Source organism: Crocodylus siamensis, chromosome 3 (assembly GCF_052110815.1).
Source record: "Crocodylus siamensis isolate JL-2025a chromosome 3, ASM5211081v1, whole genome shotgun sequence".
NCBI classification, from domain to species: Eukaryota; Metazoa; Chordata; order Crocodylia; family Crocodylidae; genus Crocodylus; species Crocodylus siamensis.
In genome coordinates, this window is record NC_143397.1 from 173,508,886 (window position 1) to 173,533,530 (window position 24,645).

The 24,645-nt window shown below is 42.4% G+C and overlaps 1 protein-coding gene across 1 annotated transcript in view; it reads left to right on the forward strand.

Moving 5' to 3' along the window:
• The window catches only part of COLEC12 (collectin subfamily member 12), a 176,882-nt gene extending 152,386 nt beyond the window's left edge, over window positions 1–24,496 (forward strand). Inside the window, exons 4-10 of the mRNA XM_090039769.1 lie at window positions 4,448–4,546; window positions 10,306–11,352; window positions 14,692–15,180; window positions 15,798–15,934; window positions 17,050–17,159; window positions 18,918–19,063; window positions 19,630–24,496. Of these exons, the coding sequence (XP_089895895.1) occupies window positions 4,448–4,546; window positions 10,306–11,352; window positions 14,692–15,180; window positions 15,798–15,934; window positions 17,050–17,159; window positions 18,918–19,063; window positions 19,630–19,652 (2,051 nt within the window). The 3' untranslated portion in view covers window positions 19,653–24,496. The remainder of the gene's footprint in view (window positions 1–4,447; window positions 4,547–10,305; window positions 11,353–14,691; window positions 15,181–15,797; window positions 15,935–17,049; window positions 17,160–18,917; window positions 19,064–19,629) is intronic.
• The last annotated feature ends 149 nt before the right edge of the window (window positions 24,497–24,645 follow it).

Below are 24,645 nucleotides of genomic sequence, written 5' to 3' on the forward strand. Positions count from 1 at the left end.
CAAAGCCAAATTGTGGCTTAAAAGTTTGTGTTCTCTCACTAACTTTTACAGCAAAAGGAAGAATAAGGGGCAAAGTAAAACCAGCAGCTTGAAAATAGGTATTAATATATGAAATTTCCTAACTTACTGGTGCACCTATTCTTAATGCTCATAAATTTATAAAGAGATCCTTTTTCTTAATTAAGATTGCTGAATGACTGCCAGGAAGCATAACTAGGTGGCTGCTGCCTGGCTTACCTAATCTATGGTTCCCCCAGGGGAGGTAGACTGAAAAGAAATATGTTAAACCAGCCCCTTTGTTCCCAGCAAAACAATAATTTTCTACAGGAATCATACGGAGAACTTTATTAAAATATTGCAAAAATGAATATGGCTAGCAAATAAATGAGAATGCAATACAGCTAATGTATCACACACACACGTACATATATATATCTATATCTAGCAATATTCTATAATCAATCACAAACTTAACAAGAATGAGCAGTCTTACAACCTAGTATCATCTAAAACCCCAAATCCCCAAAAGGGCCCAACGGGTGGCCATTAAAGCAATATATTTGAAGTCAGGGAAGTACTTAAGGCTAAATCCAATTAAGGACTTAGGCCAACTGGTTCCTAGGTTAGAATGTGGAATCTAGCCGAGGCTCCACATATAAAGCATGGGGAGAGTCAGACACTTCAAAATGGAGATCCAGAAAGCTCACATGCTGAGCAAGTAGCAGCTAGAGTTTGCCAGAAGGAAACACAGCACTCCAGAGTCTGAAATCCCACCACTCACTGTATTGTCAGTGCCTGTCTGAGAACCCAGAACACCTTTCTGAGGATAGTTGTCAACAACCATTCTTTTACAGAATTCAAAAGAGCTTGCTTGTTTAAGATGAGGCCAGAGGAAGAGGTGGTGATGACATATAAGGAAGTGGTGATGTCATATAATAGCCAAGTGATTAGAGCACTCATCCAGGGAGTGGGAAATGTGGATAAAGTTCTTTCCCCAATCTGAGGAAGTTCAAAACCACCTCAGCCATCACCAGAAAGCTTGCCTAACTACCAGACTGTAGGCTGGTCAGGGATGCACAGAAAGATGTATTTAACCCTCCTGTTGAAACCAGGCTCCTGTGTAGCAAAGAAGGTAAGACTAAGGACTGGGAAATGGAACAGCTGACAGTGAGACCCTTAGGCCTGATCTTGTATTTTATATAAATCTATGATCGGAAAAAAAAATCAAAACAGACTTCAAAGCTGGGATCAAAACCCATGACTTCCCAGGTAAGTGCTCTAACTACTAGGACACAGAGTCATATTTTCTTTGTGATTCCTTACTTCTGTATGTATGAGGAAATGAAGAGATGGAAAAAGTCCAGGAGGGTCCCACTATACCTTAGGTACCTTTTCCTAATAACATATCACCCATTCAGCAATCCCAGTCATTCACCATGAATTTTACATTCTTTGCCACCCAAACCAGAATAGCTGATAGCTTGGTGATTAGACCATTCTCCTGGGATTTAATGTGTTTTTAAATCCTGTCTGGCTGAGGAAAGCATAAAACTCAGATCTCCCACTTTCTAGGTAAGTGCTGTAACCAGTAAGGTATTATAATATAAAAGGTGGATACAACTTCCTTCACCAAGAGTGATCATAACTTCAATTTGCAAGAAGTCCAGGTTGGTTGGTGTGTGGTGAGCATGTTGTGAGAGTAACTATCACAACAGACCTTTTGGAGACTTAGGCAAAGAATTACCTAGTTCCTGAATCCTAGTTTGGCTTAAGCAGGAGGTGGTTGTTGTCTATTTGGGGCTGCTCTGGGTTTGCCAAGATGCAGAATTCAAGGCACCGAAAGAACTTTAACATTAAACCTGGAAGTGCCAAGCATGTTTCAGCAACAAATGAACAGGGTGTTTTTAGACAACCATTTTGGATTTAGGTCTGCTTAAGTCCTCCTTTAAGTCTTTTCTAGACATAGCATTTAAAGATATGCAGAAGTCTAATTCAAGTCAATGGTACTTAAAAGCATGCCTGAGTATTTTGTGGTACTGAAGTTTTAGTCTAGAAGAGGAAAGGAGCTAGAGGGAGATCTCAAGTTTCCTCCCTAATTTGATTTAGAAGGAATATTTTGTATGGCATTTCTCTACCTTTAAATAAAAAAAGAATCCTTCCTATTTTTGAGAAAATCCCTGGTAAGGTGGAAGACAGTGAGAAACATTTTTACCTTAAAAATCAGACAGCCACTGTTACATCTGCATTTGGTTTAGTTTCTCTTTGTGCTAGAGATTATTTTTTCAAGGAGACTCTAAAAAAGTTTTAAGATTTTATTTGGTATCTCTGCTAGGCTCTTAAGTAGTTCTGAGTAAAATAAATTAAGAAAAAGGACCGAGAAACAGCTGCCTTCTGTTACATTAAGTGTTAGTTCTGGATCTCTATCAGCATAGATCTTGAAGGTAGCAGGCCAGCTGCCATCACCCCAGCCCTGAAATGCAGATCTCTGCTCCGTGGCTCTATTTTTATACACACACACTGGGGCCTCTGTGTAGCCAGCTCATTAGCACTATGGAAAGGAGAAAAAAGGAAACTTTGCACCCAAGAATGTTCAAGCTCCTCAAAAAACCATGAGGCCAAATTTATCTCTACTGTAACTCCAAATACTTCCATGTAGTTACACCAATGCTGATTGTAGCCCTCTGTCTGCCTGTTCTATGTTTTTGAAGCATGAAAAGCTTGCTATATACATGTACCTACTTTCAGAAAAAACAAGGGGGAAGGAATTGAGGATTGGGAATAAAGGATTGAGAAGCACTTGTCTACCACAAATTATAGGTGCAAATTATATAGGATTTTTCTGTGGGTGCAAAGTGTGAGAGGAAAGCTTCTGAAATTACTCCTAACACAAGAACCAGGCACAGTCTCATGTCCTATACTAAGTGGAGCATGCGGGCTGCTCTTCCCTTGCTTGTGTCCCTCCTGCAAAGGGTGGGAAGATGGAGTGGATGCAAGGCTATGGCTGGCTGTGCCAGTTATTTCCGTATTGCCTCATAGAACTGACTGCTACATCCAATGACATGATGCAGTAACTTTTTTTTCCTCGTGGCATGTGGCTGGGGACATACCACATTGAGACTCAGAGCTTCCTGGAGCCCCTCCAGGAACAATTCAGATGGACCTTCCCCCACAAACAACTTGTAGCTAGGTAATCTGGTTATAAGACATGAGTTCTGGCGTGATATAATAGATGCATATTTTTATCACTGTGAATCTCAAGGTTCTTATTTCTGGCTCTCATCATCTTCCTCCATATCATTACCATAAAATCAGTTAAATGTGTCACTGCCAGGAGAATAATTCAGACTTTTAAAACAAAGAGCACACTAGAAAGAGCATAAGTGTACGGCTGTTAAATGATTATTGCATAAACCCTTACAAGTCAGAATTTTTTTTTTTAAATGAGTACCTTTATATAGTTATCAAGATGATTAACAGTTCCTTAGCTTTTCAGAAAATATCATTTAAGAATCGTACCTTAGGAATAATGCCCTTGATGCCAACATTAGTAGCTTGGAAAGTAGTTTATAATTAGTAAGAAACAGAAATAACACAGAGCAAATAAATATAAATTCTGTCCTTTTAGTTGTGACCTGTTATTCTACCCTCTTATTATGAACAAACTTCTAGCACACAGCATACTTTCATTATCCTGTGGCATTGGTGACTGGTGCCACCTTAGTCTGGGGTGGGGGGCATTTGCCCCATCAGCAACCAGTCAGTGACTGGGGGGGTCCCCCCATGACCAATCTCGCCGACCAGGGCAGGCAGAGAGGGTGTCGCTAAGGCTGATCATGCTGACCGGGAAGTGCCCATTGGGCTTCATCTGGCGCTCCCACTCCCGGGCCAGCACCTGCAGGCTGGGGCACCAGCGCTCCCACCTACCCTCCCTCCCCACCTGCCCATTGCCTAAGTGGGGGTGTGGCCTGTTAGGGGTGCACCAGCGCTCTCAGGGGGTGCACATGCACCCCCTACATGTCACCACTGGACCGTGGGATACCATTAGCATTTAAGTACTGGAAAAAAGTAAATTTGTGAGGAAGATTCTCAAAGAGGAATCTTCACAAATCTATTTATTATCACAAGAAAAAATTGATCCAAATATATTGAAGGACTGCCTAGCAGAGTATTAGGTTATACAAGCAGAAAACAACATATTCTGAAATTCTGTAAAGTAATCTGATTGTGGAGTTTAAAGGCAAGTGAGGTAAATAGCTTAAGGATCTTTTTATCTATGACCTAAATTTTTTTGTATTTTTCCATCATTTATTACTCTTGTTTATTTGCTGTTCTATATGATCTGTTGTTAAAAATCATGAATTACTTATATTTAATTATTTGACTTTTACATGATGCCTCCAGAATAGAAATGGAAGTGCTTATTAACCCATTGCTCTTGTGTTCCCAGTTGTAGAAAAAATGGACAATGTTACAGGTGGCATGGAAACGTCCCATAGAAGATACAATGAAAAACTCACAGAAGTGGAAAGTGGTCTGAAGAAATTAGGTAACCTGCATGCCGTTTAGGGGTATCATCATGGGAGATGGAGAAATGTTTATCAGGCATCCTTGATGAGTCTGATGAATATCTAACCAAAGCAAGATAAAATACCATCTTCCGACAGTTACAATCATCTGCATTTGCAGTGGTGAATTCAAAGAAAGGAAATGTTGGAGCTGAAGATACGTACAGCTTTCTGCATTATTCTGTTATTTAGATTAATTACAGTTTGGAACTGCTGTGATTAGATTTGTTCTGAAGCATTCTTGTGTATTGTGCTATGGTTAGTATGAAAGGCTCAGTAACATCAATTCTGATTTTAAATCTGCTTCAAACTGGGGAAAGTTTAAACATACATTGGTGGGGGGGTGGATAAGAGTGTATATATGTGTGTGTGTGTATATATATGTGTATGGATCAACAGATTATTAATTGGTACTGTCCAAATGGATAAGAGTAAAGGAGCTCTTTAAGGGGTGCTGGGAAGTCAGGTTATGGTGGAGTTGGCATGAAGGAAATGTAGGTTGTAGGGCTGGAGGAGACTATGACTTGTCTTTGGAGTTGAGGCTGTGTGCAAGAAGAGTTGAGGGAGAAGTAGAACTTGAACAGAGGGTCCAGGAGTAAGACAAAGAGAAGGGAAAAGACCTGCATTCTGACAAACTGTCTATTTGCATAACTTTGTATAAACATTTTTGAATGAAGTATGATCCACCACTGCAAACAGTCATCAAGCCTCATTTGTACAATAAGACTACACTCAGAACTGTGTTTAGTATGATTTATGAAAATCTTCTAAACACACAAATATATCACCGTTGAATTAGTAAACACGATTAAATTTTAAGGTTGAGCAAATGTGAGGCTGGAGATAATATGGGCTATGAGTAGTGGAAGGAAATGGTTGAGGCTGAGGTAATACACTGATAAATGGGATTTACATGAAGTGCTAACCATTTATTTCTCTGCTTTTTATGGTTTGGCAGTCTAGAAAACTTCATTACATGTGTAAAAATATATTACATGCAAACCAGAATTACATGATAGTTCAGTGTGAGCAATAAAAGTGTGGCTCCTCAAAGTGTAAAGATTTTAACTTACTGAAACGAAGAACATGAGGAAACAACTGGGTGCCTATCCACATGCTCCAATTCATTCTAATTAGAATACACTGGAGCATGTGTATGGGCACCCAGTCGTTTCCTCATGTTCTCAATGAATCTTGATTAATCACGTCTGCTCCGCATTCTAATTAGAATGCTTTAGCATCACTGCAGCATCCTATGTAAACCCCACATCGGGTTAAAAATGGCTGCCGGGGTGCAGCACCTTACCTAGACTCCTGGCGACCCTGGGCAAACTTTTAGTATTGGGCCCCTCTTCTCCAGAGATAATGATAATAATAATTTAAAAATACCATTTTGGGGCCCCCTTTCTGTCTGGGCCCTGCACAGCTGCCCCGTTCACCCATGCCAGTGTCCGGCCCTGCTAGGGTGCTTTAACTAAAGCTCATTGAATGAACTTTAGTTAAAATGTCCCATGGCCATTTTTAAATGCAGTGGAACTTAATGCATGTGATACCGTGGTGTTTTAATTAGAGTGGTCTCTGGGAAGTGCTCTAATTAAAGTGCCCCCCCAACACCCCTGAGCATGTGTATAGGTACCCAATCATAGCAAAACAGATATACAGTAAAAGCTTTGTTATCTGGCATTAGTGGGGTAAAGAGGGTACTGGTTATCTAAAAATTCTAGTTATCTGAGAGTTATATTAGCCCCAGTCCACAGCAGCAGCATGCCCTACCCCATGCAGATCCCTTCCCCTTCCCCCTGCTCTTTCCCCCTCAGACTTTCCTGCCTGGGGTGGGGCACAGCCCTCCCCCGTCAAAATTTTCTCCCTCCGCCTATGTGGATATCAACTAGAGGGACTCCCAGCAGCTCCTCTCACGGCAGTGTCACTAACTAATGTAAACAACAGAAATACTTGATGCACATGCCAGATAGACTCGGCAAAGACTCCAGTTGCTAAAGTGAGGATTTGTATTGGGAGATATTGGAAATTCCAGTTAATAGAGTATTCTGGTTAGTAAAATTCCAGTTAACACAGCTTTTACTGTAATTAGGTTCAATATAGGCACCCAATTGTTTCCTCATGTTCTCAATTTCAACAAGCAAGGAAGGAGAGGAACAAAGTAAGGTCTCTGGACTTGAATAAAGCAGACCGAGGGGGAGAGGAGTCCAGAAGAGCTAGCTGTACTTTAAAGAAACCTTACTGAGAGTACAGGAACAAACCATCCCAATGTGCAGGAAGACTAGCAAGTATGGTAGAAGACCACCTTGGCTTAGGATCAAATTTTTCAGTAAGTTAAATCACAAAAAGGAAGCTTAAAAGAAGTGGAATCTTGGACAGACAACTAGAGAGGAGTATAAGAACACCGCTCAAATGTGCAGGGATGAAGTCAAGAAGGCCAAAGCACAACTGGAGTTGCGGCTACCAAGGGACATGAAGCGTAACAAGAAGGGTTTCTACAAGTATATCAGTAACAAAAGAAGGATCAGGAAAGTGTACTGAATGGGGGAGGCAACCTAGTGACAGAGGATGCAGAAAAGGCTGAAGTACTCAGTGCTTTTTTCACCTCAGTCTTCACAGGCAAGATCAGCTCCTGAACTACTGCACCTGGCAGCACAGTTTGGGGAGAGGGTGAGCAGCCAACTATGGCAAAAGAACAGGTTAGGGACCATTTACAAAAGCTGAACATATTCAAGTCCATGAGACTGGACAGAACGCACCCAAGGGTGGTGGGGCAGTTGACTGATGTGATTGCAGAGCCACTGGCCATCATGTTTGAAAACGCAGGGCAATTGGGAGAGGTCCCAGACGACTGGAAAAAGGCAAATATAGTTCCCAATATTTAAGGGAAAAGGGAGGATCCAGGGAACTACAGACTGATCAGCCTCACCTCAGTCCCTGGAAATGATATGGAGCACATGCTCAAGGAATCCATTTCTAAGCACTTGGAGGAGGAGCAGGTGATTAGGAACAGTCAGCATGGATTCACCAGGCGCAAGTCATGCCTGACCAGAATGATTGCCTTCTGTGTTGAGATCACTGGCTATGTGGATGCAGAGAGACCAATGGATGTGGAATACCTTGACTTTAGCAAGGCTTTTGATAGTCTCGCACAACATTCTCACAGGCAAGCTCAGAAAGTATGGGTTGGATGAATGGACTGTAAGGTGGATAGAAAACTGGCTGGATCATTGGGCTCAGAGGGTAATAGCCAATGACTCGATGTCTTGTTGGCAGCCTGTATCAAGAGGAGTGCCCCTGCGATCAGTCCTGGCGCCGATTTTATTCAATATCTTCATTAATGATCTGGAAGATGGCACAGAGTGCACCCTCAGCAAGTTTGAAGATGACATCAAGCTGGGGGGAGTAGTAGATACTCTGGAGAGTAGGGCTAGGATTCAGAGAGACGTAGACAAATTGGAGGATTGGACCAACAGAAAATTGTAAATGTATCAATAAATTGTGTTCAACTGATACCTATATATATAGTGGCATTTCATTTTAATCACAGAAAAACACAGATTTGGGGGTTTTTTAATCAGAGAATTCACACATTTTTATCAGAGAATTTGCAATTGTTAAACAGGATCCCTGCTTATAACCCTCTCCTTTGTCGAACTCCACTAAACCATATGAGTTATTTTCATCGTTTCTAGGGTCGGAAGGGACCTGAGCAGATCATCTAGTCTGACCCCCTGCCATGGCAGGAAAGAATACTGGGGTCAAATGACCCCAGCAAGATGTTCATCTAACCTCCTCTTAAACACCCCCAGAGTAGGAGCCTGTACCACTTCTCTTGGAAGCTGGTTCCAGGCCCTAGCCGCCCTGACCATGAAGTAGTGCCTCCTGATATCTAACCTAAACCTACCCTCTGCCAGCTTGTGACCGTTATTCCTGGTCACTCCTGGCAGTGCTCGGGGGAACAGTGACTCCCCCAATGCCTGCTGATCCCCCCTGACTAGTTTATAACAGGCCACAAGATCCCCCCCTCAGCCTTCTCTTTTGGAGGCTGAACAGGTTCAGGTCCCTCAGCCTCTCCTCATAGGGCCTGCCCTGTTGTCCCCTGATCATACGAGTGGCCCTCCTCTGGACCCTCTCCAAGCTGTCGACATCCCTCTTGAAGTGTGGCGCCCAGAACTGGACGCAATACTCCAGCTGCGGCCTGACCAGTGCCGCATAGAGGGGGAGGATCACCTCTTTGGACCTCCTCGAGATGCATCTGTGGATGCATGCCAAGGTGCGGTTGGCCTTCCTAACTGCCTCTCCACGCTGCTGGCCCATGTTCATCTTGGAGTCAATGATGACCCCCAGATCCCTTTCCGCCTCCGTGCTGACAAGAGGGGAGTTCCCTAACCTGTAGGTATGGTGCCAGTTGTTCCTCCCGAGGTGCAGCACCTTGCACTTTTCTGTGTTGAAACCCATCCTATTCTCGTCCGCCCACCGTTGTAACCTGTCTAGGTCTGATTGTAGCCTGTTGCATCCTTCCAATGTGCCCACATCCCCCCACATCTTAGTGTCATCAGCAAATTTGAACAGGGTGCTTTTTACCCCCTCATCCAAATCACTGATGAAGATGTTGAACAGCACGGGCCTGAGGACCGAGCCCTGGGGAACCCCACTGCCCACGTCCTTCCAGGTTGAGAAGGACCCATCCCTCTGGGTGCGGCCCTCCAGCCAGTTGGCGAACCATTTGACTGTGTGGGTGTCTACACCACAGCCCCCCAGTTTCTTGATGAGAACGGGGTAAGAGACAGTGTCAAAAGCCTTCCAGAAGTCCAGGAAGATTATATCCACTGCTACCCCTGCATCTAATGATCTGGTGATCTGATCGTAAAAGGCCACCGGGTTGGTCTGACAGGACCTGCCACTGATGAACCCATGTTGGTTGCCCCTAAGCATGCAGTCCCCTGCTGGCCCCTCCTCGATGTGTGCCAGCATAATTTTCTCAAACAGCTTGCCTGGGATTGAGGTAAGACTAAGCGGCCTATAGTTTCCCGGGTCCTCCTTCCTGCCTTTTTTGAAGATGGGGACCACGTTGGCCCTCTTCCAGTCCTCCAGTACTTCACCAGAGCACCATGAGTGCTCATAAAGTTGTGCCAGGGGACTTGCAATGACCTCGGCCAGTTCCTTTAGAACTCTACAGTGGAGATCATCCGGGCCGGCTGACTTGAATACGTCCAACCCCTTCAGAAGCTCCCTAACTAAATCCTCGCTAACCCATGGCCCAGGTGTGCCTCCTCCCAGGGCCCGAGAGGGGCCCAGCAGGGAGGTGGCTGTTCTGGTCCCTACTTAGGAAGACGGAGGCAAAGAAATCGTTAAACATGTTAGCTTTCAGTATAGTAAGTACCATTTGAATCCACATATTCTATAGTACTCTCTTTTAAAAGATATTTTTAAAAGAAAGTACAACTCTGACTTTTAGTGACACATATGTAAACTTCCTTCCACAATAGCGCCAACAGACTATTCATTCTATCCCATCAACAAGATAAAGGATCATATTCCATTGACTTTTAAGTGCATCAGAGGCAGAATTCAGCCCTGAAGCATGAGAAGCAGGATAATCCATTGTTCCACCAACTGAATGCTGTGATTGCCTGACTACTTTTATATATTTTTACAATGCAAGAGAGTGCTTTTTTATATTTCATTTTTAATAATATAACTTGTTAATGGTTCTAAAAATGTCTCTTTCTAACAGATGACCAAACTGGACAAAAAGCTGTGAGCACTAACACAGAACTTTCTGGCTTCAGAGCTGACATCCTAGCCCTTCGCCAGCAGCTTCAGGAGGTTTCAGAGAAAACTACCAAAAACGAAGACACACTGGAGAAGCTGCAAGAGTCTGGAAATGCATTAGATGACAGGCAGAGCCAAATGAAAGGTGTCCTGGATAGCAACTCTTTCATGATCATCGGTGTCAATAAAACTCTCCAGGCATACACTGGCTACATCAACAATCTCCAGCAGGACACAAGTAATATTCAAACAAATTTACAAAACCAAATGCATTCGCATAATGTGGTCATCATGAATCTGAACAACTTAAATCTGACACAAATCCAGCAGAGGAATCTTATCAATGTTTTGCAAAAGTCTATGGAAGATACAAGTTTGGCTATCGTAAGAATCAAGAATGATTTTCAAAATCTGCAGCAGGTTGTCCTTCAAGCACGGAAGGATACTGATTGGCTTAAGGAGAAAGTGCAAAATTTACAAACATTAGCAGCAAACAACTCAGCATTGGCCAAAGCCAACAATGACACACTTGAAGATATGAACAGTCAGCTCAGCTCATTCAGTGGGCAGATGGAGAACATTACCATGATCGCACAAGCTAATGAACAAAACCTTAAGGATCTACAAGATCAGCACAGAGATTATGAGAACAGAACTGCTTCCAAATTTAACCAATTTGAAGAACGATTTCAGGTCTTTGAAACAGATATAGTTAATATCATTAGCAATATCAGCTATACTGCTCATCATCTACGGACACTGACAGGTAATCTCAATGAGGTCAGGACAACTTGTACAGACACCTTAAGTAAACATTCAGATGAACTCCTTTTTATGAACAACACATTAGCCAATATTCGCTTAGATTCTACATCTCTCAAGATGCAACAGGATACGATGAGATTAAGATTAGATACTGAAGTTGCAAATTTATCAGTAATTATGGAAGAAATGAAGCTGGTGGATTCCAAGCATGGCCAGCTAATCAAGAACTTCACTATATTGCAAGGTAAGCTGAATCTTAGATAATGCTTTTGGTCTGTTGTTCAAGGACAACCCTAGTAATGATATATAATTTTACTAGCTTTAAATGAACACATACTAGTTCAGCCTTATACGGTATATAGAAATATATATTCTGGACTGGATCCTATTATTCTGAACAAATCCTGAATAGATTTGGCATGTATGTATTATGAGACAGCTTGGGTAAGAACAAGCTCTGGATAAACATTAGCCACAATGCTATAGAAAAGTGATTCTAATTCCTATGAGTTTGGCAGAAAACAGGACAAAGTGACATCTTATTATAGACTAATTCAGAGAACATCAAAGAATTAGTCTATAAAGTGCCTTCTGGGTGTGTCTACACGAGATGCTTTACTACACAAAAGAGCTGATTACTGCACAGTAAGCACCCACATCTACACATGCAAATGCTTACTGTTCAGTAAATGGCTTTAATTGTAAGTAAATTTGCTACCTGCAAATGCAAGGAGAAAATATACTTATGATTAGTAACTGTGCAGTAGTGCATGTGTAAAACCCTGGCAGTAGGGAGTGGGAGATTGCTCCCTGCCCCCAGGAGCTGCCTGATGCAAGGGTGGGCTCTACTATCAGAGCCCAAACAGGGACAATGTTCCCTTGCCCCAGCAGCAGGGAGCTCCCAGCCCCACTCTGCAATTGCAGGTTTGGGGCTAGAAGATCCTTGTCTCCCAGCCCGAGTCCCACGGTCAGAGGGCCATGCTGAAATATCCTTATCTCCCAGCACCAGCTCCATGGATAAAGTTCTCTTAGCCCCATGACCATGGGACTCAGGCTGGGAAATTAGATCTCCTGATGCTGCGATCATGGACAGGGGGCTGGAAGCTCCCTGCTGCCAAGGCAGAGAGACATTGTCCTCACCCTAGCAGCAGACAGTTCTGTGGGGTAGGGAGAAATGTCCTAGCCCCCACCTGGAGACAGTTGTCTCCTTGCCCCAGGGTTAGCACCCAGGAGGATCATAGAGCTACCCCTGGCTGCTTCAGGGGCTGGTTGCAAGGCCACAGCGAGTGGGAGCAGTCTGCTGCTAGGAACAGCAAATCTTCTCCCGTGCCCCTGCACATGTAGACACATGCCCAGGAGAGTTTATTCTTGAGTAGTTTACTCATGAGTAGACTGCTCCCAGATCATTTGCCCATGTAGATGTGTAGATGTATTACAGCTAACATGTCTAAATTATTTTCTTTGCTATGAGTCTGGGATAGCTGTCAGAGCTTCCTGGTCCTCTATTTTGCTGGGAGAGAATCCAGGGTTTTTTGCAGATATGGCAAATCTTCCGTTTCTGTTTCTGCCATGTGTCATACCCATCCTGGCCAGCTTCTGCTCTTGGCTGGATTTTGTGAAGCTAGAATTTGGCTATGACATAAACACTCAGCCACTCATCTAATATGTCTAGCAGCACCAGGGTAAAGGTTAATCTTAAGAAAGGAAACTGTACCCAAGATGACACAAAAATTGCTATCTACACTTTTTTAATAGTATTGTGGGTCTATAGCTTCTGTCCCTAGAGAGAGGACAAGAAAGCCTTAGTATAATGTTTAATCAAAAAAGATTAGATAAATTAATTCTCCTTTATTTTATGAAAATCTTCCCCATAATTCTGTTACATAGACTTCACTTTGTTCCATTATCTAATTCTAAACCTGAGAAGCAGCGTTCCCTCTAAGATGCATATGAGTGCAGCCACACAGGTGTATTCATGCTGCACTGGCAGGCACACCTGCGCAGCTGCACACACCAGGTAGTTTAGAGGAAACACCACTGAGAGCTATCAATCTGGCTTGCAATTTTTCCACCTTCCTACATTTTCCATCTCTTCTTTACCTGCCTAGAATTGGGATTTTATTAAAAAAATCTTCCTTCATTACATTTTGTTCTAACTGCTGGGTCTGCTTTTAATTTAGCTTCCAAAATTAGCTATAGAAGGTGTGGAACCTCAAGAAACCAATCTCTGCTAAGGAGGGCATGGCTGAAAAACATACATTGGATCATTCCCAGAGTGGTTCCACCCAGTGTGAAAAACAGGTTCCTATTTTGTTTTAAGCCAGCTGCGATCAGGTCAGAAACTATCCTGTTTCGTTTAATCAAAGAATACTTTATTTTCCAGTGAAGTAAATAACATAAATAAGGTTGTTAGGAAAGCCAAGTATTCTTCTAAATCCAGCTAACATTGCCAACCTGTTTTGAACCAATAACTGTCAGGCCTTGAACTCTGGTTACAGAAACAAAACCTGTCCACAGAATAAATCAAGATTGAAGCAGGATCCAAAATATGTTACTCATACTCATAATAAAATTCCAGAGTACCTTTATTTTTATTTTTTTTACCCTTTCTCACAGATTGAGCTAGGCATGTTAGGAGCTTATGATTTAACCTCCATCAGTGAAGCAGATTGGGAGGAAAATAAGAATTTCCTAAAACATTCACTCATTTATGAACAGAATACAAACCTAATTTAATGTTTAAAGGTGGAAAGCTCTCACCATTTCCCCATTGCTTTTTGTGATTCTTGCAACATTTTTCTTTGATAATTATCCAATAAATAGGTAGTCTCAGGCACTGGACTGGCAAGCACATACAATGGTTTTGTCTGCACTGGGGTGAGGAATGGATAGATGTATAGCTATGCTGGGGTAGTTCCCAAAATAGGTAATGCTGCTGCACCTTACTGCTATGTGGCTGGAGAGCAGCCTGTTTGCCTTTAGCAAGAAGCTATCCTGGGCTGGACAAAGACAGATGACACCTGAACTAATGTAACTTGGGCTAGCACAGTTTTATCCATGATCGTTTTAGTGGTAATTATCCACAAATTGGACAAAGTTACTGGTTAGAGGCTTGCATTGTCTATATATTGTTGTAATGCTGATTTCACTGCTGTGATTGTTATCCATCTCCCGAGCCTCAGTCTTTCCTTTCCATGAACCGTGCATTTCACTTGCTGCTCACTACCCATCCATCGCATGGCTCTTAAATAGCCTGTAGTTTTTTCTCTTTCTTCCTACTTCCTCAAACTGGCCTGTAGTCTGCATTCAGTCTGCTTCTCATTTGACAGGCATATGGGTGCATAGAAAATGGTAGTCACTGCTGTTAGAGACCTGAACCTTTCCCGATCATTTGGTGAATTACATACCTGCTGAACTTAATTACAAGGTCCATGTCCTGCATGGAATCATATACTTTGAGAAGACTCATTGAATAATAGGGATAACTAAGGCATTTGAAGAGATATTTTTAAGGCTAGATAAATTAAACAAACTCTCCTCTTGGTTTTTGTTCCCTCCACTGTCCATGTTTCAATTGTTCCAGGACCTCCAGGTCCAAGGGGGCCTAAAGGTGAAAGGGGGCCTCCAGGGTCTTTTGGCCCAACTGGTGCAAAAGGACAGAAAGGAGAAAAGGGAGAGCCAGGACCACCAGGACCGGCAGGTGAAAAGGGCCCCCCTGGTCCAATTGGGCCACCTGGAGAAAAAGGTGGAAAAGGTTCCAGAGGATCACCTGGTTCCAAAGGTCAGAGAGGCTCTCCAGGCAAGACTGGCCTGCCAGGACCAACTGGAGATCCAGGACCACCAGGACCACCTGGTAAAGATGGTCCTCCAGGTCCACAGGGCCCACCTGGATTTCAAGGATTGCAAGGAACGGTTGGAGAGCCAGGGGTACCTGGACCTCGAGGACTGCCTGGTCTGCCTGGAATACCAGGACTACCTGGTCCAAAGGGGCCACCTGGGCCTCCTGGCCCCTCTGGTACAGGAATGCCACTGGCCCTGCAGAGTGAACCAACATCAACACCTGAGGCTAATGGTAAGCTACCCACCTACACTGTGAATAGCTGCTTATCTTGGCATTTGTATTTCACCCATTAACCTCTGTTATCTTAGAACTTCCCAGTGCTCAGAGGGGGGCTGGGGTGATGTGGGTGCTAAGCTGCACAGTTGACACCCCAGATGTCACAAGTTTGAGGCTATAGCAGAAGTGCTCATGGTATAGCCCTGTCAGATTCTAACAAATCTGTGAGATCCACTAAATACTTTGTCACAAGGCCATGAGAAAGAATGATGTTCTTGGGGACACAGAACATGGAGCTCAGAATTGTATACCAAAGCCAAGTCTGCCTTTTTGTTTCTGCTGTTCTGGAATTTGATTTAAAAAAATGTATCTTTCAGCCAAAAGGGTGGCAGCAGTGAAGTGAGTAATAAGCCATTCCCCTGAGCCTGCTGTGGTTAAACTATGGTCTGCATTCTGGCACAGATTTCTGATAAGTACATTTTCATTGCTCACCACACAGATAGCTCCTATATTGCCCTACTGTGGAACAGTGCATAATCCCTACTTTAAGGAGGTTTCAGGCTGGGTTTAAAAATTACCACAGCTCATAGATTTATAGGAAGTCAGTTTAACAGAAGGGTTATGTATTATAGGTTGTTCTGCTCACTGGAAGAACTTTACAGAGAAATGCTATTACTTTTCATTTGAGAGAGAAATTTTTGAAGAGGCAAAGTCTTTCTGTGAAGAAAGGTCATCGCATCTGGTTATCATAAACAACAAAGATGAGCAGGTAAATAACCTTGTTTGTTGTTCTGAGCAGTAGCTAGTTTGAGGGTGCTATGAACATGGATCCCACATAGTGAATAAAGAAACCAAGAGTATCCTGCATTTCTGTGGTGAAATAAACACACTGAATTACCCCATCCAGAATTCTGTACACCTATGTCTGCTCAGCCCTTAGTGCAGAACAGCAGTGCAGGTAGCACTGAACCTGATCCTGAAGCTAATGCACCCCCTTGCAACACCCTTGAGAGATGGTAGGACTTGGAAATGCTCAGTCCCTTCAAGATAAAGTCCATTGTTAGCTGCAGATGGTCTGTAACATATCTTTCCATCAATGCAAATACTTTATTTTTAAAATTCCATCTTTTACTATAAGCATCTTAAGTCTTTAGCGGGATCTGAAGATCTGTAGGAATTGCAGCAATAATGAACAACAACTATATCTTTTGTCACTAGGTGGTATAATTGCATGATAGCCAACACATCCCTATCATCCAGTAGTGGTATAACAAAGTACACCTTGTGGCTTTGTTTTGGTTGATTTAAAAACTCTAGCATTGACTGCTGTCTAACCAACAGCTCAGTGTTCAAGGCAAAAATGCTCAGTGTTCTTGCCCAAATAGTGTCACTGATTTTAATGGGTCTGTTAATGTAAGCAAGGGTTACAGGATCAGGCCTGAAAACACAACTTGAGCTGCCTAAAAACTTCTACAACCATTTGTACTCTAGTAGTGATTACCTCTCAAAAGCAAAACTAGTACTGACAGCTCTGGAGAAATGATCGAGTTACAGACTACAGTCTCTTTGCATAGCAAGGAAGTTCCAACCAGCAGAGTTGTATCTGGAAAGAGTGTACTTCAGTTACAAGAAGGGTAAAATCACTCCCAGAGCCCCCTCGGACTGCTTCACTCTCTAGTTGAGGTGATAGTAGTGCACAAAAGAAGGAGAATGAGGGAGGGTCTCATCCAAAATTAAAAAGAAGGGGAACACTGGAGTGGAACATTGGGAAGAGGAAGACCATTGCATTTGATTTGTCTTCAGAAAGCCAATTATCCACCAAGCATGTGTTTGCCTGCTCTGTAAAGGAATAAAATGCAGTCACTTAACTTCTTTCTTTCACAGCAATGGATTAAAAAACAGATTGCAGGGAAAGGCAGCTTCTGGATTGGGCTTACAGATTCAGAACATGAAAATCAGTGGAAATGGTTGGATGGAACCTTACCAGTGTACACGTATGTATTGAAAAAACCGCAATGGTTACTTTCTGCAGAGCTCTACTCTTCTTACTGCCACTATACAGAGCAGTATCAATACATGATTTGTAGCACGCAGGGTTAAAGGGTGCCACTGAAGGAATTCTGTGTTTAATGCTGTTGTTGAATATTGCTTTCTCCCCTCTCCTTTCTCTGTGCTTTATTTGCTTAGAAGAAAAGTGAACATTGAAATAATACTATAACTTCACAGTGCAATGCTGTTTGCCAAGGTGCTTGCCTCTGAATGTTATTACAAAGTTGGGGTGGAAAGCACAGACACTTTTTCAGTCTTGGTTTAAATTGTCCTCATTTGCATTGTAAATGGCCATAAACAGAGAGTTTGCTCTTGTAAAAAATGACTAGCCGAGAGCCAAATGTCAGGCACTAAACATACGGAAAACATATAAAGCAAGGATGTCCAAGTTTTGGCCAACTGGGAGCTGAACTGGCAACTAACCAAGAATTAGCGGGCTTCACCTAATTTGTACTAAATGGAGCAGATTGCAGCCACTCTACATTTCAAGACAAAGAAGTGGACCACAGAGATTAGAGTCCAATGTGCGGTGCTCCAGAAAGAAACTGTGTTTCAAATCTGTTAATGAGCTAGGCTCTAATTAGAAGCTACTTTGACCCTCCTTTCTGCCCATCCTCCAATTTCAAAATGACTATGGGGCCTGTGTCATGGCCACCATTCCTTTAGATTTGCATTATGCTGTACTCCTAACTGTCCTCTAGTGCCCTCAGAACTGTAAGTCCTGATTTTGAACTTGATTTGATAGTTCTGGAAAACTGTGTGTTTTCCCCACTGCTTGCTTATACCCTCTGTGTCAAGGAGACATGTTCTTTAGCTGCCTGTGGCACCATTTCATGCAGCGATCACAAGTGTCTGTTCAGCAACCTGTTTCTCCAATGAGTAGAGGGTAGTGAGCTGTGTTAAACTCAAATCAGGTGGGAGGCAGGGCAGGATTGCAGCATAGACTAGCTTGTTCAGGGGAGCATAAGGTTTTGTATGTGATAACCTAGTTTGTCAGAAGCTATGAATGGACTTGCAGACAGTTGGGGTACTAAACAGAAAAGAATAGAGTCATTTAAATAAAATGATAGGGAAAAGGGGAGGAAAGGGAGAGGGGACACTGCTGAAAGAAGTGATGGTAGGGAAAGAGAACAAAAGTGATAAACAAAGCAGTTAACCCACTTAAAGGGCATAAGGATTATAAAATATGTTGGTCACCTGTCCACTCAGTATAATATTCACTTGCTCACATCTGGTCAGAAAGAAGGTATCTGAATATACCTGAGCCAATTTCTTTTGTGGATTGATTGTAGTCCATTACACCTATCTACACCATGGTCTGCAAAATGATATGGATTGCAATACTATAGGAAGAATCCTGTATGCCCTAGTACCATCTGCTGGCAACAAAGAAATAGACACAGCAGAGGATGTGCAGTGTGCATGTGATATGGACTGTCATCATGTATGAAAGTACACTCACAAACCAAAATATAGTTCATTGGTCTAATTTTAGGACTTTGAGCTTTGGCAGGCTTAGGCCAAGTAGATTCCCTTCCCAGCAGCACATCTGTTTTCCATTTTCAGTAAGAGTCACGTATTGTTTGCTAAAGAGTGCATTTCCCATTCAGAACAGATCTCATGATGCTTTTGCTAATCTCTTGCATGTGGAGAACAATGATATGATGCTGAGTTATGAAATAATGGTCACTTTTTTTTTTAAGAAACTGGAAAACTGGGCAACCTGATAACTGGAGCCCTGGGAATGGACCAGGAGAAGATTGTGCAGGGTTAATCTCTGCTGGGCTCTGGAATGACTTTCACTGTGAAGATATTAACAACTTTATTTGTGAAAAAGATATGGATAAAGGTAAGCTTGAGGCTTGATTTGAATAGTTTTGGCCTGTCCACAGAAGGCCAACTCCTGTGCCATGTTTATACAGCTGGAGCAAAGACAATCCATGCCCGTTGTGTGTGAGTGGAAGGTACAGGGCTGTTTTGTAAGGAAGGAAGAGCCTCTCATAAATTAGATCTCCATCCCCTCTGGCAGATATATACAGACTTAACCCTTAACCCTTCTTCCAGCTTTTCTTTGGCACCTGGGGCCCCAAGTGTCACATAGGCAGCTCATGGGCTGGATCCAGCCTGCAGAGCTGGTAGAGCAGCTGGGAGTTTGGGGACAGGATGAGTGAGGGCAGGGCCAGAGGAAATCAAATATATAAACTCTCTTCCTAGATAAATATGAATTATATTAGTAGACATTTAGGTTTAAAATGTACCAACTGTTGGGTAAGTACAAGCTCCTAATATGTACTGAAAAAAAGTATTTTTCTTGTTAGGATTTTCCAGGAGATCTCAAATTCAGTCAGTTTCCATGTTGGCAGTTCATTTTACTTTTATGAGCCTTTCACCTATGATTTTTCTCTCTCACTCTAGCCCAAACATCTGGAGCACAATAGGCTGTGAATTCGTAGATGCTTACAAATGATTAAAATCTCCTTGAAGAAGAGAAATCCTATGGGACTGCATCATCTCCCAACAAAATTGAAAGAGGAAGCACTGAAAACTGGCTTAATAGGGGGAAAAAAAGAATTCAGCCACAACTCTTCCTCACCATCTTGCAGTTATTCAAGGGCTTCAGCCCATGGCATGAAGAGTTTTTGGAAATGCAATTGGACTGAATCAGTTAGATTTTTTTTCCTCAGCTAGTTACCATATACTTATGCAAGTTTTGACTTCAGAGAAAAGACAGTTTGTCAGTCTGAGTAAGACTCTTGGTCATTCAGCTATAGGAAAAACTTATAAAGCTACTGTATAAACAGTACAGTTCATTTGCTAAAATCCCAAATGTAGGAAAATTACACAGATACACATATATATATAGATTTTATATAAATATATATATATATATATATAGTCCAATTCTTATCAATAATATGGAATATACTTTTAAGAGCTTTTAAAACTTTGTATTTTTGTACAAAATATTTTCTTTTTACAATTGTTCTCTTTTTTATTGTCTTTTTTACAAATATAGTACACAGGGGCCAAAGAAAACTGTAGGTACTACTAAATCATTAGGGTTTGTTGTCAGTCTTACCTCTGCTCAGCCATAGAGAAATATTTTTCCAGTTAGAAAGCTACATAGTTTACCAGATGAATCATTCTCTTTAAGTAACTTTGAAGCAGATTTTAGATAGTTTTCAGTATTTTATACCTACAGATTAGACTTTCATAAAAGGTGAGCAAGGACAATCTTCATGATAGCTATGATCATAGCCAGTGATTCATCAGCAGTAGGGTACTGGACATGTTAAGTGAAGCCTTTTTACTATTTTCTCCCTCTTTCCCTCCCTTCATTCTTGGAAAGTGTTGCAGAAGTAAATCACTGGCTATTATAAAATAATATTTCAAAGGTTTTTAGTATTTCTCTAAAGTAAGAAAAGAAAGTTTATGAGCTTTTGTGTAACAGGTGCTGCTTACTTTGAAAGTCAAACCAAGAAGACATTAAAAGGGAGTACATTTCATAAAACTGAATCAAAAAGTTGAGCATGATGAAATGTGATTCTTTTACAAATGGATTTCAAAATAAAACATTCTGTACTCTGAAAGGTTAAATCAACATACATTTTTCCAAAACATTTTCCTGTAAGTTGATGTCAGTATTTCATTGGCCCAGCTTTTCCTTACTGAACAAACTAGAGAAATAGTGGGCTAGAAAAGAATGTAGCATGCCTAATGAGAAGATATCACCACCCAACAAACATCCCAAAGGAGCTGCTGCCTAGACCGCAAGACTGCCTTAAATATAAATAAACAAAGAGTTTGCAGTAGATTAGTTAGAAACCATGTACTTGGGTTCTGTGTTGCGTATTCTCTGTTTGGCCACATGCTACACCAACATTTAAGTCCTTTTGGACCCATCTGAAAGAGGTTTTGTTGGTTTTTTTCAACTGCTTTGCAACCTCTAGTTTACCATGGCTGCATGTGGAAAAGCCTGTTGAAATTCTTCAGCGTGGCTGGAAAGGGACAAGATTTTGTATTGCAGTTTCAGACATTCCAGCTTGGCTGTTTGAAGCCAGGCCCTGTGACTTTGCCCTCCACGCCATGGCAATAGCTGGGTGGCTTGGCACCTCACCTGGGGAAGGCACCAGGGAAGAGAGTCCCGAACTCACACCCAGCTGCTCTGTTGGCCTTCACAATGGGTATTGTCTGTGGGACCTAAGGAAGGTCAACTGGAAAAAATAAAAGCCACTGCTGCCAGAAGGGAGATGTGACCAAGCCAGAACAGTATCCTGAACCCAGGACCTCACTCTTAGGAGTCCATCAAGCCTGTCACTCCACAGCTACATAGGGCTTGAAACCAGGAGCCTGCTCTGAGGCACTCCTTGATTGGTGATGCCTAAAAGCTGGGGGAAATTTAAAAAAAACACTGGGAGCAGAGGAAATGCAGCTGAGCCAGATCAGGGTCTTGAACTTAGGATGCTGTGCCTATCACTGTGCCACAGGAATAAGCCTTTGTAGCTCCCTTTTGCCATTGCCAGAGCTGGCCCACTTGTGAACTTGTTTTCTTCTCTTCCCGTAATGCACATTCTCTGAGCAAGGCTCCAGATTGGCAGCAAGGGAGGGGGGAGGAATCCTTTCCTTGTTTGCCTTTCTGGGATGAGAATTTCCAGAGCCCAAATTCCATGCTCCTTAAGTATCTGCCCTGTTCTTAATGTAATTTCCAAGAAACTACCTACAAAGAAAAATTTGGAACTCCATCATAGGGTTTATATTGGACACGGAAAAGAAACATTAAGGCAAATCTGTATCAGAAAGGGTGCTCTCTTAAACAAGTTGTATTTCTGGAGAGATCTTCTTTGTACATTTTAGTCATTGATTGACTAAAAATCAGATGATACCTGACTCTTATGGTACCTATATACATATTTACACACATTTATAGAGGTTTTCCCTATGTTTAATACATATTTATACAATATACCTGGCAATAACATGAGCATGATATCTTTTAACAGACAGGGACAGCATTAACTCTTTTTAACTCCTATTGAACGTTCCATCTTACAGTTATACTCACATTAAAATGACACCTTACAGGGCCACTGTGATTTAGAGATGTATTAATATTTTGATTTTAAGTACTGGAATATTGAAGCACCAGAGGCTTCATCCTGATCTTCTGCCTAACGAACTTAAATGGAATTATGCATGCTTCAGATTGGTAGAATTGAGACACAACTTGCGCTTATGATCACACACAGCATGCGTAGCAAAACAGTGCATAAAGCCTTAGTTTCTTGTCTCTTGGTTCTGTGCCTAACCACAAAGCCATCTTTCCTCTCCTAGTTGTAGACATATTGCATTCAGTGAAAAGATTGCTTTTTCCCTGTAAGAACCATATTACAATGTTCTTCAAGTAAAATACTCTTTAGAAAGTAATCCTCCCAAGGTCCTCCTTTTCAGAGAAATTTCCCATTCAGAAGCTATTGGCAGCGATATCATTATTTATGTCTAAATTGCCAAAACAGAAATGACTGGAGCAGTGCATTGTAGAGAAAAACAGGCCTACCTTAGCAGTTGATGTACTTTATGATGCACAGAGCTGAGAAGCAGGGTAACTTAGTCAGTGCCAAGCTCTGTATTGTTATGGCTAGACTGCTACCCAGTAGGTGGTTTAAAGCTCCCTCAGGAGTGTCTACACTACTTTGTTGCCAGTTTTACAAATTCACCATCAGCTATCCAGTGAACTGAGATGTTTAAGACTGTCTACAGTTTATGAATTAAATAACTATTATATGAAGAGTTTAAATGCTGTCTGATGGCAGTAATGGGTAATAATGTTCCTATTACTTACTCCTGACTCAGGGACACAGTGATTAGCTGCTCATGCACACAGCTGTCCCCCTCACTTTTGATGACACCTAAGGCATCTAGTTGTAGAAAGAAGTTCTCATTTATTGTTTTTTTCTAGTAGTAAATATTTATTTTGGCTCCACGATGCAGGAAAAAACTTGGTTTCTTTTTCAAAATATATTCTGATTTAATGCTCAAAAATGTGTTTCAGACTTTAAAAAAAAAATTCTAATATGACTAAATGCTACATCATATGTAATGCTCTCATTAGATAATGTTTTGTGTATGTTTAGGGCTTCTTTTTATCTAAGTCAATGGTTTTCAACCTTATTAGACTCACAGAAGCCCTCAGAAAATGCCAGCTCTTAGGGTGCCTGTACACAGGGTCCAATGTGTTCTAATTAGAATGTGTCAGAGCAGACTTGATTAATCGAGTCTGCTCCGTGTTCTGATTAGAACATTGTAGCATTGCCACAGTGTCACATGTATAAACCCCCACATGCACATCCACACATGCAAGCACGTGCACTTGCAGCAGTTCAAATAGAAGCGGTGCAAATTTGAGCCGGGGCTTTTCGCCTCAGTGCACATGCCCAGACATGCACTTTGGTGTGGGGCAACTTGTGCCACTTGGGGCAAAATAACCCTGCCTGGCTTCTCCCAGAGCTGCAGCCAGAGCCCAGGGCTGTTCCCAGCAGTATAAAAAGCCACCCTGGCAAGTATCTCAGGGCTACTCTCTCCCAGGAGCTCCTGGGGCCCAGGCAATTGGTACCTGGGGACACTACCCCTTGTGCCAGCTGGACTGCTGAAGCAGCCCTGAGAGTTCCCTGCACACTTTACCCACTGCAGCAGTCTGGCAGTGGGGGCTGCTGCCTGGCTGTGACCTGCTGCCCACCTGCCAGACCAAGATAGGGACTGCACAGCCAGTAGAGGCATCTGCTCCTCTGGGCCAGCTGCCAGTGGGCTGTGGCTGCAGAGTTGGCCTTTGTGTGGCACTCCTGCCACATGTGCCCCCTGACCAGCCATCTGGGCAGCTATTGCCCAGAAGATGTTCCCAGTGTGGTGGCCTTCATTGAACTGTCAAAGCATGTCCTCCTAGCCCCAATTGGCCAGGAGGTTAGCCACCTCCAGCTGGCTCTAAGGTGCCAGCTCTGAGCAGGCTCCTGTGCCTGGGTCCTGCCACTTGCCTCCCTAGCAGGAGTTCTGGTGTTTCCTATTTGAAAACTGAAAAATCCCTGATAAAAAAATCCCAAAGTAACTCTCTAAAACACCTCAAAATCCACGTTCCTCCACAATTAAAACAAAAGGCCACTACATATAGAGTGAGAGACAGAGAGACAGTGATCAGCTGGGCAATGTTTTATCGATATATCTTCAGTGTTAAAGTGTTGGAAGCCTACCAGTGTCTCTGTCATCATAATAAAATGAATTCTAAATACCTGTATGCTTTGCTGTTTGCCTTTGGTTTTCTTACCATAGAGCAGTTAGAGCTCCCTGTGACGCCTTCACTAACTAGGATGTGGGGACATCTGCCCCTGCATGCCAGCTCTTGCCAGCAGGTCTCATCCTGTCTGGCAGCTGGGCATGCAGGAT